This window comes from Nicotiana sylvestris, chromosome 8 (assembly GCF_000393655.2).
Source record: "Nicotiana sylvestris chromosome 8, ASM39365v2, whole genome shotgun sequence".
In the NCBI taxonomy this organism is placed as follows: domain Eukaryota; kingdom Viridiplantae; phylum Streptophyta; class Magnoliopsida; order Solanales; family Solanaceae; genus Nicotiana; species Nicotiana sylvestris.
Genome location: NC_091064.1, coordinates 20,827,856 through 20,841,802, shown reverse-complemented (window position 1 = coordinate 20,841,802; position 13,947 = coordinate 20,827,856). Strand labels below are relative to the sequence as shown.

The window sequence follows — 13,947 nt, the reverse complement described above, 5'->3', positions numbered from 1 at the left end:
GTGAAAATCTTGATACCGGGGTCAGAATGGAATTTTAAAAATTGGAGTAGGTCCGTTGTGTTATTTGTGACGCGTGTGCAAAATTTTAGGTCATTCAGATGAGGTTTGATAGGTTTTTGGATCGGTTGTGGAATTCGGAAGTTTGGAAATCTTTAGGCTTGAATCCGATGGTGATTTGGTGTTTCAACGTTGTTTTAAGTGTTCCGAGGGTTGTTATGAGTTTGAATGATGATATGTGACTTGTTGGTAGGTTTGATTGAGGTCCCGAGGGCCTCGGGATGATTTCAACGGGTTATCGGAGAGTCGAAAAAGTGGAGTTGCAGCTGAAGCGGCTGTTTTCTATCATAACCGCAACTACGGATTGGGGACCGCAGGTGCGAGCCGAAAAAGTGGAGAGAAGAACACAGAAGTGACATTGGTCGCAGGAGCAGAGGACTGGACCGCAGGTGCGAGACCTGGGTCGCAGGTGCGGTGTTTGAGGAGTTAAGTGAATTCTGTAGGGTGCGGATTTTTAGGCGCAGAAGCGGCCTGCAGGTGCGAAATATTGTCCGCAGATGCAGAAATCACTGGGCAGAAAGTTTAAAAGGCCCTCTTCACAAATTTTAGTCATTCTTCCACCATTTTTGGCCGATTTTGGAGCTCCAAGCTGTGATTTCAAGAGGGAATCAAGTGTATTTGGAGAGGTAAGCTACTTGGGCTTTGTATCTTGTGTTTATGGTGATTGTTCCATTGGTAACACATGAAATTTGGGGGGGGGAGAATTTGAGAAGAAATTGGGAAATTAGGGCTTGAAATTGGAGAGTTTAAATTAGAAATTTGAGGGGCCATTTGGGGTCCGATTTGGATGATTTTGGTATGTATAGACTCGTGGGAGGATAAGGATTCTAGTGATGTGATTTTTATCAAATTTCGAGACATGGGCCAGGGGTCGGATTTGACCTATTTTGGGGTTTTTGAGTTAATTTGATAATTTTTGCATGAGCTTTGTTTCTTTGGCATGTATTGATGTTATGATTATAATTTTGGATAGATTCGGGGCGATTTGAGGCCGAGTCGAGAGGCAAGGTCATTGCGGAGTAGATTTTTGTCCGGATCGAGGTATTAACGATTGTAAATCTAGACTTGTGGGTATGAAACCCCAGAATTTTGTACTATTTTGATAAATAAGGTGACACCCATGCTAGGTGATGGCATGTGGGCGTGCACCCGTATGGATTGCGACTTGGTCCGTCCCGTGGCAACTGTAGAGTTGCACATTTTGATAAACTCTATATGAAATCTATGTGTTTAGAAATAATTCTGTTAACTTGGGCTTAATGCCATATTTGGGGCCTTGTGCCGTACTATTTGGACCCTCAGGGGTATTTACTACTATCCTCACACTGTTTTGATTCGAAAGCATATCCGCAGTCATGATTTTTACTTGTTTATCGTTTGATTTAGTTTCATTACTCTACTTTTAAATATATGAAAGTTATTTGGGCTGAGTTCCCTGATTTTTTACTGAAATGCCTGAGTGGCTGTGAGATTGATGACTGAGAGAGAGGCCGAGGGCCTGATGGTGAGGATTATATATTTATGGATCGGGCTGCATGCTGTAGCGATATATATATATATATATATGGATTGGGCTGCACGCCGCAGCGATATGTTGGGTCGGGCTACATGCCGCAGTGATATAACGCTTGGGCTGTAGGAGCCCCTCCGGAGTCTGCACACCCTCAGTGAGCGCAGTCGACTATATATAATTACGAATGGGGTTGCACACCTCAGTGGTTATTATTATGAGATATCTATTGAGCGGAAGTGCTGATTGACGAGAGTTGAGTCACGAGTGACTGAGAGGCTTGCCCGAGGGGCTATATATATGAGTGATACTTTGCCCGAGGGGCTTGTTTATGAAATTACTGTTTTTACTCTTCTTTTATCCTGAGACTCTATTGAAAAATATTGGACAAATATTTTAAATAACTTTCATTGAAACTGGAGTTTTTACGAGATGTTCGGAAATTGAAATACGAATCTGAATTTGTTATTTCTATTGAGATTCTATGTTAGACTATGTATATGATTTAAATGCTCGTCACTGCACTCAACCTTTATTTACTTTGGTTACTTATTGAGTTGGCGTACTCACGTTACTCCCCGCACCCTATGTGCAGATCCAGGTGCTAGAGCATCCGGGTGAGAGCATCCAACAGCTTCTGAGTATTTTTTTGGAGATAGCAAGGTAGATGCACGACGTCCGCAGCCCTGTCTTTCTCCTTCCTATCCTTAGTATTATATATTTCAGTCTTATCTTGTATTGAGTAGACAGTATTGGACAGTATCTTAGTGGCTCATGACTAGTGACACCAGGATCGGGCAGTGTGAATGTATTTGCGTACTTGTTTTTTCGCGTATTTTATTATATTAAAATGAAAGACTTGTGATCATAATTGATTTGGAAAGGAATTTATAAAAGACCTTTATGATATTGGTGTTGAATTGCTCGGCCTAGTACTATGATAGGCATCATCACGACCGAGGTGATTTGGGGTCGTGACACTTACTTTCATTCTGAGTCGTGGTCAGTCAACTAATACTTGTGTTAGTCGACTAAATTTTAAATAGTCAACAATTCACCCTCCCCCTCTCTTGTACTTTCACACCGAAACTCGGCTAGCCCGGTAACCCGTTTACTGGTTTTAACCCAGTTCCAGCCCGATTTACGTTGGAAATTTAAAAAAAAGAAAAAAAGAAATCTAAGTGTTGCCAACGGTCAAAATAAAAAATGATCATTGTGCTACGGCCATCTTTTGCATTTTTAGCCATTTCGACCTACCCCTTACTAAAATAGCCTCTCCACCCCTAATAATTGATAAATTATATTTTTAGACTTTTAAAAACTATAAAAAAAAACCCTCTTCTTCAATTTTCTCTCACAACTTGTTCTCTTCTTCTACTCTAATTCTCTCTCAATTCCCACTTGATTATTGAATTGCTTATTGCTCTCAAGTTCTCAATTTATTATTATTTCAAGTTTTATCAATTATTTATGGTAGTCACTATAAAATTACAATTATCAAGTGAAGTGTGGTTATCATTTTTGTTAGATTCAAGTTCAGTCATGCCCCATGCTTCTAGAGTGCGCTCACATATTTGGGGACACTTTGAGGTGGTAGAAGAAAATCAAGAAGTTCGCTAAGTAGGGTGCAATAACTGTGGTCGAGTCTATAATATTCATTGAAAGTGGGAGGGCACATATGGTTTAAGGAAGCATATCAAGCATTGTCATAAGTGTCTTCCAGGAATTCATATTTAAGTTGATTTGAGGCCATTTGTGTTGTTTAGAATTTATTAGACTTATTTAAGCTTAGTGTGTTAGTTTATTAAATAATTTGCTCTTATTGGTATTTTGCAGTTGTAAACACCAAACGTTTAATTGTTGTAAAATATAAACTTTTAATTTGCAATTTCCAAAAATAAAATTAAAAATCAAAATAGAAGTTAAAAAAAATTGAAGTATTATTATGCAATGAAAATATGAAATGAAAGCATTTGAAGTTTGATCCTTACATAGTGGTCTTATTAAATAATTTTATGTAGCCACTTAGTTTCAATTTTAAAATTTTAAAGTTCAAATTTCAATTTTAACACTTTAAACTTTAAAGTTTAATTTATGTTTAGAATATTTATTTTATCATTTAGAAGTTTGCAAGCACTTAAGTATCAATTACATTGAACAAGGAAACATAATACACAATATATATATATATATATATATATACACTTATTTTATCATTTAGAAGTTTGCAAGCACTTAAGTATCAATTATATTGAACAAGGAAACATAATACACAATATATATCCCACCCCGTTCGAACCGGATAAGCCCAAACCCAGACGGGTCCAATAAAGCCCGAATTTTTCTAGTTCATTACCAGCCCGAAACCCCAGCCCACTAATCAGTCGGGCTGTTTTTTTCGTGACCAGCCTGGTCCAGCTTGTCCGATAAACACCCATACTAGCCATCACATCATAACCATAAGGCCGATGACCACCAGAAACAACAGTCATCCCGCTAATTTTTAGAGCATGTTAAATAAAATAAAAGGGTTTTACAATATCGTATAAATCACAAATTTTCTAATATTTTATTAACTATATTATTTAATTATTTTTAAATTCTATGTTTATTAATTTTTAGACAAAGATCATCAAACGTCGAGAAAAGGGTCAAAAATATTCCTCTACTTTCGAATATTATCTACATTTAACCTCTGTTATACTTTCGGGACATAAGTACCCTGCCGTTAGCAAAGCATTCAAATCTACCCCTAACCTTAATGGTGCTCCCATGTGGCAGTGAACCCCGCTATTAAAATGCCATAGTGGATACCACGTGTGTATTGCCTTTTTTTTTTAATTCTTGAAAGAAATAAGAAAATGCCCTTTTAAAAAGTCTTTCTCCTTTGTCCCCATCCTCCATTACTGTGTAATTTTGCAAGTAAGAAATTTTTTTTCTCCTCCCATTTTTCATCTTAATTCAAACGAAGGAATTATGAGAACATGTTCCGTTAACTTTCGCTAGTGAACTGCATACATGAACAATGTACAGCATCGAAATTCCATATGAAAATTGAAGAAGGTTATTCCAGAAGTTCCCAAAGAAAAGAACTAGAAATCTTGACGAAAAATGCACTAACTTTTAGCATCACTATAATTTCCTGTTAACTTAAAGCATTTTCCTACTTTCATATGTTGCAAAAAAAAAAAAAGGGTGGACAAACTCAAATTCTTTGAGGCAGACTATTCAAACAATATAAAAAAAGAGTAACTTGAAAGGTTCAATCTTGTGGAAGTGGAAGGGAAAAATAGAGCAAATAAATGCTTATAGCTTACAATTACCCAAAATGAGAGAAATTGCATTAACTAATAATCAAATCGCAGAAACCCATTTTAAGATCGAATATCCTTTGAGTTGGCTTTAAAATACACTTTGACATAGTTTTACTTTGGGAGTTCAATTCCCACATCAGAAACTCAGGCGGCGACCACTTTTCCAAGCCAAATTTCTGTCAAATGCAAGGGTTAATCACTGATCAATAGGAAAAAAAAACTTTTCTTTTTTAATAAACTAACTAGTGGTTTTCTTGTTTGGGGGTGGGGAGGGAAACACAATAAAAAAAGGGGAGAATGACACAGCTACCCACTAAAACAAAACTATTTACCCTTGCCTACCCATTTGTTTTTCTACTCATCAAACTAATTACATTTCCTACCCATAGTAGTTTTTGTGGGAAATTTTTTCTTTTTTCTTCAATTTTTTTTATTTCTATGCTTCTTTTTTTCCCTTTTTTTCTCCTTTTCTTTTTTCTCATTTTCTTCTTATTTTTTTCTTTTTTCCTTTTCTAATTTCATTTAACTTATTTTTTTATATTCTTTTCTCTTCATAATCTAATTTCATTTACTATTTTCACTATTTTTTATTATTCTTTTTTTATATAATAAGAAAAAATAACTGATATAATAAATATTTGTTCACTTTTTTAAATATAACTAGTATAATATACCTTTTGTCTTTTTTTTTCATTTTTAAAATTCAGTTATTAAATTGAAATAATATCAGTTGTCACTTGATCTAATTCACTGAATATCACACTGATTGCTGCTGAGCACCATAAATTACATAATCAGCTTTTAAGAATCAACACGTGATTGCCATGCAAATCTTGATCTCCTTCCCTATAAATATCAGTACATACTCTACCATTAGCAGTAATACAACCAGTTATGGAGTAAGAAAATATAATCTACGGCCACCAAATCTTCATATACACTAGTTAGAATAGAAATGATAACAAAACATTGGAAAATGCAATAAAAGTATAAGTAGCAAAAAAGACTTCTAGAAACATATGATACCAATATGGTATACATGTATACCAACAAAGTATATGATTGCTCTAGAATATTGCTACAATTATCTGCGACTATACTAATGTACCAAAATATTAAGGATGCAATAAAAGTATGAGAAATTACATGCTCGCAACTAAATATTCGCAAAGCAACTTGCTCATTCCGTATGTTAATAGGGTATATAGTTGTATGGGGTCGTTCCAATAATTATCTATAATTATAAAAACTATTACATAATACACATAATCTATGTTCGCCGGCACAAAAAATTCCAGTACTGCAAATCATGTTCATATAAATAATTTCAGAATAGTAATCACTTAAAAATGCAGCTAAAACAACCAAAAAAATATTCAAACTACCATATGATACCAATATGGTATATAACTATACCAACATGGTATACAACTTTACTGATTAATTTCCGGCAACTGTATGACTATACTACTATTATATAATACACATGCATAAAGAGAAAAATAAAAAAATAGTGTACCATATATTAATATAATAAAGTATTTCAAGATATTGTACTATATTACTATTATTAAAAGAAAATTAAATAGTGTACCAATTAAATGCAGCTAATACAACCAAAAAATGACTCAACTAGTATATGATACCATATAGTATATAACTATACTAATAGGGTATATAGTTGTACGGGGTCGTTCCAACAACTGCATATAACTATAAAAACTATTACATAATATACAAAATCTATGTCCATAGATACAAGAAAATCCAACACCGCAAAATATGATCATATAAATTATTTCAGAATAGAATTCACTTAAAAATGCAGCTAAAACAACCAAAAAATATCCCAACTACCATATGATACCAATATGACATATAATTATACTAATAGGGTATACAATTCTACTAATTAATTCTAGAAAACTATATATGGCTATACTACTATTACATAATACACATGCATAAAAAGAAAAATAAAAAAATAATGTACCACATATTAATATAAGAATATATTTCAAGATATTGTATTATAATACTATTATATAAAACAAACACATAAATAAAAAATCAAAATGATTACATAATACACATGTATAAAAGAAAATAAAAAAAATTCAAGATATTGTACTATTCTACTGTTACTAAAGAAAAATCAAATAGTGCAACAATTAAATATAACTAATACAACCAAAAAATGTTCCAACTAACATATGATACCAACATAGTATATAGCTATACCGACATGGTATACAATTGTACGCAAAGAGTTTAATTTTTTTTTAAATTCAATTATTAAACTGAAATAATATCAGTTGTCACATAATCTAATTAACTCAATGAGAGCTTATGCAATGAATAATACCTCCATGGAATTCCATTAGTGTTAATAAATATTATTATTTATTTATTGAAATTACGGACAAAAATTCAGGACAATCCTTTTGAAATTGTGGTATGCACGACAACCGAGAGTTTCTCCGATCAACTTATTCCTCTTGTCCATTTTTCTCACTGCGAATATCCTATTTCATTTTTATTTTTCAAATAATTATTACTATATATTTCTACAGTCAAAATACATATCATAGACAAAGAGATAGTCAAAAGTAATATTATTCAAGTCATATAATAAAATAAAAAGGGGAATAGATTTGCATTTTCCACATGCCCCTCACGTGGGGTAAAGCAAATTAAAGGAGAAATAGGAAATTGAGTTGTCCGGTAATAAGTTTGTATTGTATAGGTAGGAATTGTAATTAATTTTCAAGTGGGCAACACCGGGTAATTACTTTGGCCTTGATAGGCATTATGTGTTATTATACACATAACGTCAACTGTGGCATTTTAATAGCTGGGTCCGCTGCCACATAGGAGCACCGTTTAAATTAGGGGTTGATTTGAATGCTTTGCTAACTGTAGGGGTATTTATGTCCCGAAAATATAGTGGAGGTTAAATGTAGATAATATTTGAAAGTAGAGGGATATTTCTGACCTTCTCCCAGAAAACTAATAGTCTTAATTATCATCTCAATAAGTGTTAATGTTCCTTAGCACTATTAGAAATAACGAAAAATCAAACTCCAAGTAAAATATCTAGAGAAAAAATTTGGAGTTAAATAACATATACTAGAAGAAGACTTATATTTACCAGTGGAGCAATGTGTAGAAAAATGATAAAAATTGAGGATCACCTAGCAAAAGTTAGTTGTTAATATATCCAAAAGTTAGTTAAGAAAGAACATACCTTAAACTCCATACTCCATTCATATATTGGTCCAGTAATATCGGATAAAATTTTCTCTTTCCTTTGTCCCAATGACACGAGTCTTAATATCATTCAATCTACATCTAATTCTCTGAATTTTTCAATTAAAATGCAAAATACTAGTCTGATTTTATGTTAAAATTTCCAGGGTCCTTTTTTCATTGAAGTTGGATCAATTTCTTCACCTTCCCTTCTATATTTTAGATTCATTTCTCTAAAAAAAAAATTGGAATGAGAGAGAAATGAACATCAAGATTCAAGAATTTTAGTTGGTAAATTGCAAGGCATAAAAGGATTGTCTTGCTAAATTACCAGATAGAAGGGACAAAGGGAAGAAGTTGATCAATTTTTATTTTGCAGAAGCTACAAAAATGAGAAAGACTCAATTAAAATCCTCAAGGAGTTCTGTGAATGAGACAAGGACCTCCAACAAATATGATGATTCAGATGGCTTGGCCACCATTCTTAGAAGTGTTACTATGCATCCAGGTTGAAATATCTCAATTTCTCCATTATTTTACGTAGAAGCGGATCCAGAATTTAAACTTGATTGGTTCAACATTTTGAGTTCTTACCGTTTCAATTACACTTTACAATTTTGGGTTTGAAATATAATATTATCAAAATTTTAGTAATTTTTCACATATATATTTATGTTATGTGTAGAATATACTGGGGTTCGGTTGGGAATACACAATGATCTTGATCTTTATAAGATCCTTTTATACTTAGATTTCTCTTGAAACTATCGGACACATTGATCTCTGGACATATATGATGCACTAAGCTTTTTTGCCTTAATAAATGTGACAAACTACCTGAAAGGCTTTTTGGTAATGTCCTAAATACGGAAATAAACCTTTTCACAATACGTTTTAAATAGCACGTTCGTCTTTGTTCATCTTCTTGAGCTGAGGGTCTTTCGGAAACAGCTTCTCTACTCTCTTGGGGTAGGAGTAAGGTCTGCGTACTCACTACCCTCCCCATACCCCACTTGTGGGATTACACTGGGTTGTTGTTATTTTAAATAGCACATTCAGCACAAGGTGCAAGTAGCACACATAGAGAATAGACTAAGAGAAGATCAGTTGAGTAAGTTTGGTGACATCTTACGTCGACCTCCAGATGCAATGGACTGTAGGTGTGAAACCTTGGTGAATGAAGGTGCTGAAAGGGGATGAGATAGACCTAAAATCACATATAAGAAAATTAGCTCAAAAAACCTATGATCTCTTGGAATCCATGTAGGAAAAAAAAGCGCAGTCGAAGAAAAAGATCTATATAGGGAATACCAATTAGCTGAGATTAAGTTTTAATAGTATGTTTACTTTAGGTACAATGTTTTCTAGGAGTCTTTTAGTTTTGTCGGAGATTTATATGACCGTAGCATATGTAGAGAACTTCTACAAGTAGAGAAACTATATTGGTATTATGTTTATGTTATATAATATTGGCTGAGACGGACTTAAATGGAACAACATGGACGTACTGATAATTAATGTAGCCAACCCCAACTTGCTTGGGATTGGGCTTAATTGCTGTTTTAGTAGTATCCCAAATAACCATTAATGAGGAGTTGTTTGTAGCCTTTGATTCTTAAAAATAAATCCTGGTGTTTAAATATCCAAGTTATGAATCACATCATATGGCATAATTGACCAGTGTAATGACATAATCTTTCCTTGGTTACAATGTTGAGCGAAACTTTACTATAAGTGCAGCTATGTCTAGCCCTGATTCTTTCAAAGATGTGTCCAGTTTTAACTTGTTGCGATTTTTCTTCACAAATAAATAGTGCATAAACGTGTTGAAATTCGATATCTGAGCAGGTGTCAGCAAGCAGAAGATGATAGCTGAAGATATACTTCGATATGGGAATGTAAACATTTCAGCAGAAGTATTCACATTCCGCGAGTTGGCTCATGCAACAGACAACTTCAATCCTGAGTTTCTAGTAGGTGAAGGAGGATTTGGGAGAGTCTATAAGGGACACCTCAAAAGAACTAATCAAGTATGTCATTTTCTTCTGTCGTTTATCTCTACCTCTTGTGGTTATTATCTAGTTGTAAACAACTGTTTCAGTTTCATCATCAAATGTGTTTCATGTCCAGGTTGTTGCTGTCAAACAACTCGACAGGAATGGAGTTCAAGGAAACAGGGAATTTCTTGCAGAAGTCTTGACTTTAAGTCTTGTTAACCATCCGAATCTTGTCAATCTGATAGGCTATTGTGCTGATGGCAACCAAAGAATTCTCGTCTACGAATTTATGCACAATGGATCTTTAGAAGATCATCTTCTTGGTATGCGTCCTTTTGTCAAATATACAAAACATATACACTTATTATATATGGACATTTCTGTATATCATATGTGGATTTGTACTTATTATACAAAACATATACATTTTCCGGCTATTATTTTTTAAGGCGGCCCGAAGATGTAATTTTCCCTCAAAACAATTGTCAAGAAAGATGGTTGCGACATACTAATATGTCTTCTCACAGATTTGCCATCGAATAAGAAGCCATTGAATTGGTACACAAGAATGAAGATAGCTAAAGGCGCAGCACAAGGGCTAGAATACTTGCATGATATAGCCAATCCTCCAATAATCTATCGCGACTTCAAAGCATCCAACATATTATTAGATGAGTGCTTTATTCCTAAGCTCTCGGATTTTGGTCTTGCGAAGTTAGGTCCAACAGGAGGCGAGGATCACGTTTCTACAAGAGTTATGGGGACCTATGGATACTGTGCACCAGAGTATGCTATGACTGGACAACTGACATCTAAATCTGATGTATATAGTTTTGGAGTTGTTCTTTTGGAGATTATTTCAGGGAGAAGAGCTATTGATAATACAAGATCACTAGAGGAGCAAAATTTAATTTCTTGGGTTAGTTGATAACAACTCTCTTTATCTCTTTCATATTGAATTAGCTTACTCATTTGGCATCTTCAGAATACCAAAAGACTGATAAGCACTGAAAAGAAAGTAAGTTTAGTTTTCCACACCTAAAATGATTTAGCTTGAATAATACAACAATGATAAGCCTTCCCTTCCTTCTATTTCTTTTGCTACCCTTAGATGTTTTACTATAGTCTAGATATTTCTTCTGTTTTTCTTTAGCTTGGATGGTTTAAACACTGAAATTTATGGTGTTGAAATATTCGTCTTCCTAACAACCCTTTGGTTGATGTACGATTCACTGCTTTTGGCAGAAGTGTATATAATAGCATATGATGGGGACTATAATACTCGACCAGGCTAGACTAGACCGGCCCAGCCCCTTAGTTTCCAGTAAGCAATGAGGGTGCGAGCTGGTTCCTTTAGAGAGGAGGGTGAATTGGTCCAACTCCTGGCTCCTAAGCCCATTTCTTGTGGTCCGATCCTAACCTGTTCGGACCTTTTTATGTTTTCTGTAAGGAGAAAGTCAAAGAATATATTTCTTTTTCCACTCTTAAGGACTATTTCTCAATTTGTGCATGTCATCCTTGCGCAGGGGCCATGCTAACCTTCTTTGTATCGTTTCACTTTTATCAGATGTGAAGGAACTTCACTCTTAAAAAAAGAGATCTGTTAAACGATTGCCAAACTTTTCCTGATTTTGGATTGGTCCCCGGTTCCAAAAGTGGGGGGCCGGAACAGCCCTGGGGTCGAGCGTTTAGATTGGTCCGTTCCCCTCCTTAGTAATCGAACCGGCCCAATTGTCATGTATAGAGAACTTTTGTTTGATTTTGGTGCTTGTTATGCCAAATCATTTCTACTGTTAGCTGCATATGTATCGGGATATAAGTTATATATACTGTCAGTATATAGATTTTATACAGCGTCGATGAATTTCAATATGTGATAGCAGGTTAATTACCATTTTTATCACTTTTGCAGGCCAAACCACTTTTCAAAGACAAGAATAGGCTCGACGAAATGGCTGACCCATTGCTAGGAGGAAATTACCCTGCAAAGGGACTTCGTCAAGCTCTTGCAATCGCAAATATGTGTCTCCAAGATGAAGCCAACACTAGACCTCTAATTTGTGATGTTGTTACTGCTCTTGAGTACTTAGCTATGCCAAAAGATGAAGACGCGAACACAACAGAACTAGAGCTGGATAGTGCTGATGAGTTCTGTCTCAAGGAGTTAACAGAAACTAATTGCGTGTCATGAGATGAATCACCTTTGTACTGTTTACAAATTTTGCCCTGCCAAGAAAAGCAGAAAATAACAGCCTTTTAATTTATTGCTGATTGTAGACTTCTGTACTTTTTTGTTGTTTGAGAAATGTAACAAATTTAAGAGTTTTGACTTATGATGTGAGGATTGTTGTCTTCTATACTTTTTGATGTTTGAGGTTTGCGTACACATTATCTTCCCCAGACCCCAGAGAATACTATGTTGTTGTTATTAAAAAATATAAAGGAAAAAAGTGAGTTTTGCTATGAAATTCTGATTGCTTGTCAAATGGAAAACAGAAACCAATGTTTTAAAAGAGATTAAGAGAACCTCTTTAGGTCCAGTAAAGTAGAGATTAAGAGTGGCCTACATGTGTACACATTTCAAATATTTTTTTTTATATGTATACATAGTTCGAGTTGAGAGTAACAGTTTCAGTTAAATCTACCGAACCTGTCCTAAATCCGCCTCGGTGTAACTGAACTTGGCGATTTCCTCCCTGTTTACCTCGAAAATACGAGTAACAACTAAATTTGATTTGTGATTTTAAAGATATGTGATTTATTCCAATACTAGTGAATATACAAGTAATATTAGGTTTAAGTAAGAAGAATTGACGAACCAAACCAGTGTTGTTAGAGCAATAAGGACCTCGAGCTCGATTATCTCGGGGGCCTCGAGGTGAGCTAAGAGCAATAGAGTATAAACAATAAAGTAAAAACAATAAAGCAGGAGAACAATTATGGAGCATAGTAAACGACAAAAGCAGAGTAGAATGTTCTATTGCGGTGAATGAGATGATGTTTACAAATGATTGGGGTCCCCTTTAAATAGGAGGGGAAAACCATAATATGGTACATTTCCAATTATGGTAAAAAATTCTATTGGTACAACTGTATAACAACCTAGTACGGACTCGTACTATTTCATACAAATTTTATCCCATAATTTATGCCTTGATCGACGTATCCTTGAGAAATTTTCGCTCTTTCTTGAGTGTCATCAAAATGGAACTCCCTCGAGATAGGTCGTGCCAAGACTTCGATTTGCTCCCTCGAGGTATGCATTTTCCGGTCAAATCTGGTCTCTACTTCGTGCTGCCCGAACTCGAGCCGGGGGTACCGTTAAGTCCTCGAAATCGAGCTCTCCGATTTTGACTGTATACAGATATTCCCCGCATTTCTTAGAATAAGATGGTAAGAAGCGATTTAAACCTCAACTTTTTCGAGCCTCTTATGATGACGGCATACCCGCGACGTAGTCATTCGAAGTGATCGGAAATGTCATGTGAACACGCTTCCCCAAAACATCAAATGCGCACCAGTACTGGTCGGCCACTAGCACCGCCGAACCGTTGTCACCGCCGAACCGTCGTTTCCTTCCTATAAATATGAGGCTACTCCGTTGAACCAAGAGTTGTACTCATTCATCACTTTTACTCTGATTCTTTCCCTTCTTTATTTCTTCCTCTAATCATCTGTTTCCATGATTCGAATTTGCGACTTCCTGGTCGCATGGTAGCAACTTTACCAGTTACGCCAGGGTTCCCCTTCTCAAAGCTTCGATTCGGAACAACAAAAAAATGGCGCAAAATCCTTCCCGCATCCGAAAATATGCGAACTT

General features: G+C 35.0%; 1 protein-coding gene and 1 non-coding gene across 2 annotated transcripts; one reads left to right on the top strand and one right to left on the bottom strand.

The window, feature by feature from the left end:
• The first annotated feature begins 8,169 nt into the window (after positions 1–8,169).
• LOC104240728 (probable serine/threonine-protein kinase PBL23) lies at positions 8,170–12,486 on the top strand. Its single transcript, XM_009795602.2, has 5 exons — positions 8,170–8,638; positions 9,979–10,160; positions 10,261–10,450; positions 10,655–11,046; positions 12,040–12,486. Exons 1-5 carry the CDS (start codon positions 8,521–8,523, stop codon positions 12,316–12,318), a joined length of 1,161 nt encoding a protein of 386 aa, XP_009793904.1. The 5' UTR covers positions 8,170–8,520; the 3' UTR covers positions 12,319–12,486.
• Positions 11,608–11,711, bottom strand: LOC138876582 (U6 spliceosomal RNA). The gene has a single exon (XR_011401928.1). It is a non-coding gene; the product is annotated as a U6 spliceosomal RNA (small nuclear RNA).
• Positions 12,487–13,947: the final 1,461 nt, after the last annotated feature.

Excerpts from the sequence above, each read along its gene's own strand:
- LOC104240728 (XM_009795602.2), top strand. The coding sequence starts at position 8,521 with ATGAGAAAGACTCAATTAAAATCCTCAAGGAGTTCTGTGAATGAGACA. Across the intron at positions 10,161-10,260 it reads ACCTCAAAAGAACTAATCAA|GTTGTTGCTGTCAAACAACT; the intron begins GTATGTCATTTT and ends TTTCATGTCCAG. Across the intron at positions 11,047-12,039 it reads AGCAAAATTTAATTTCTTGG|GCCAAACCACTTTTCAAAGA; the intron begins GTTAGTTGATAA and ends TCACTTTTGCAG.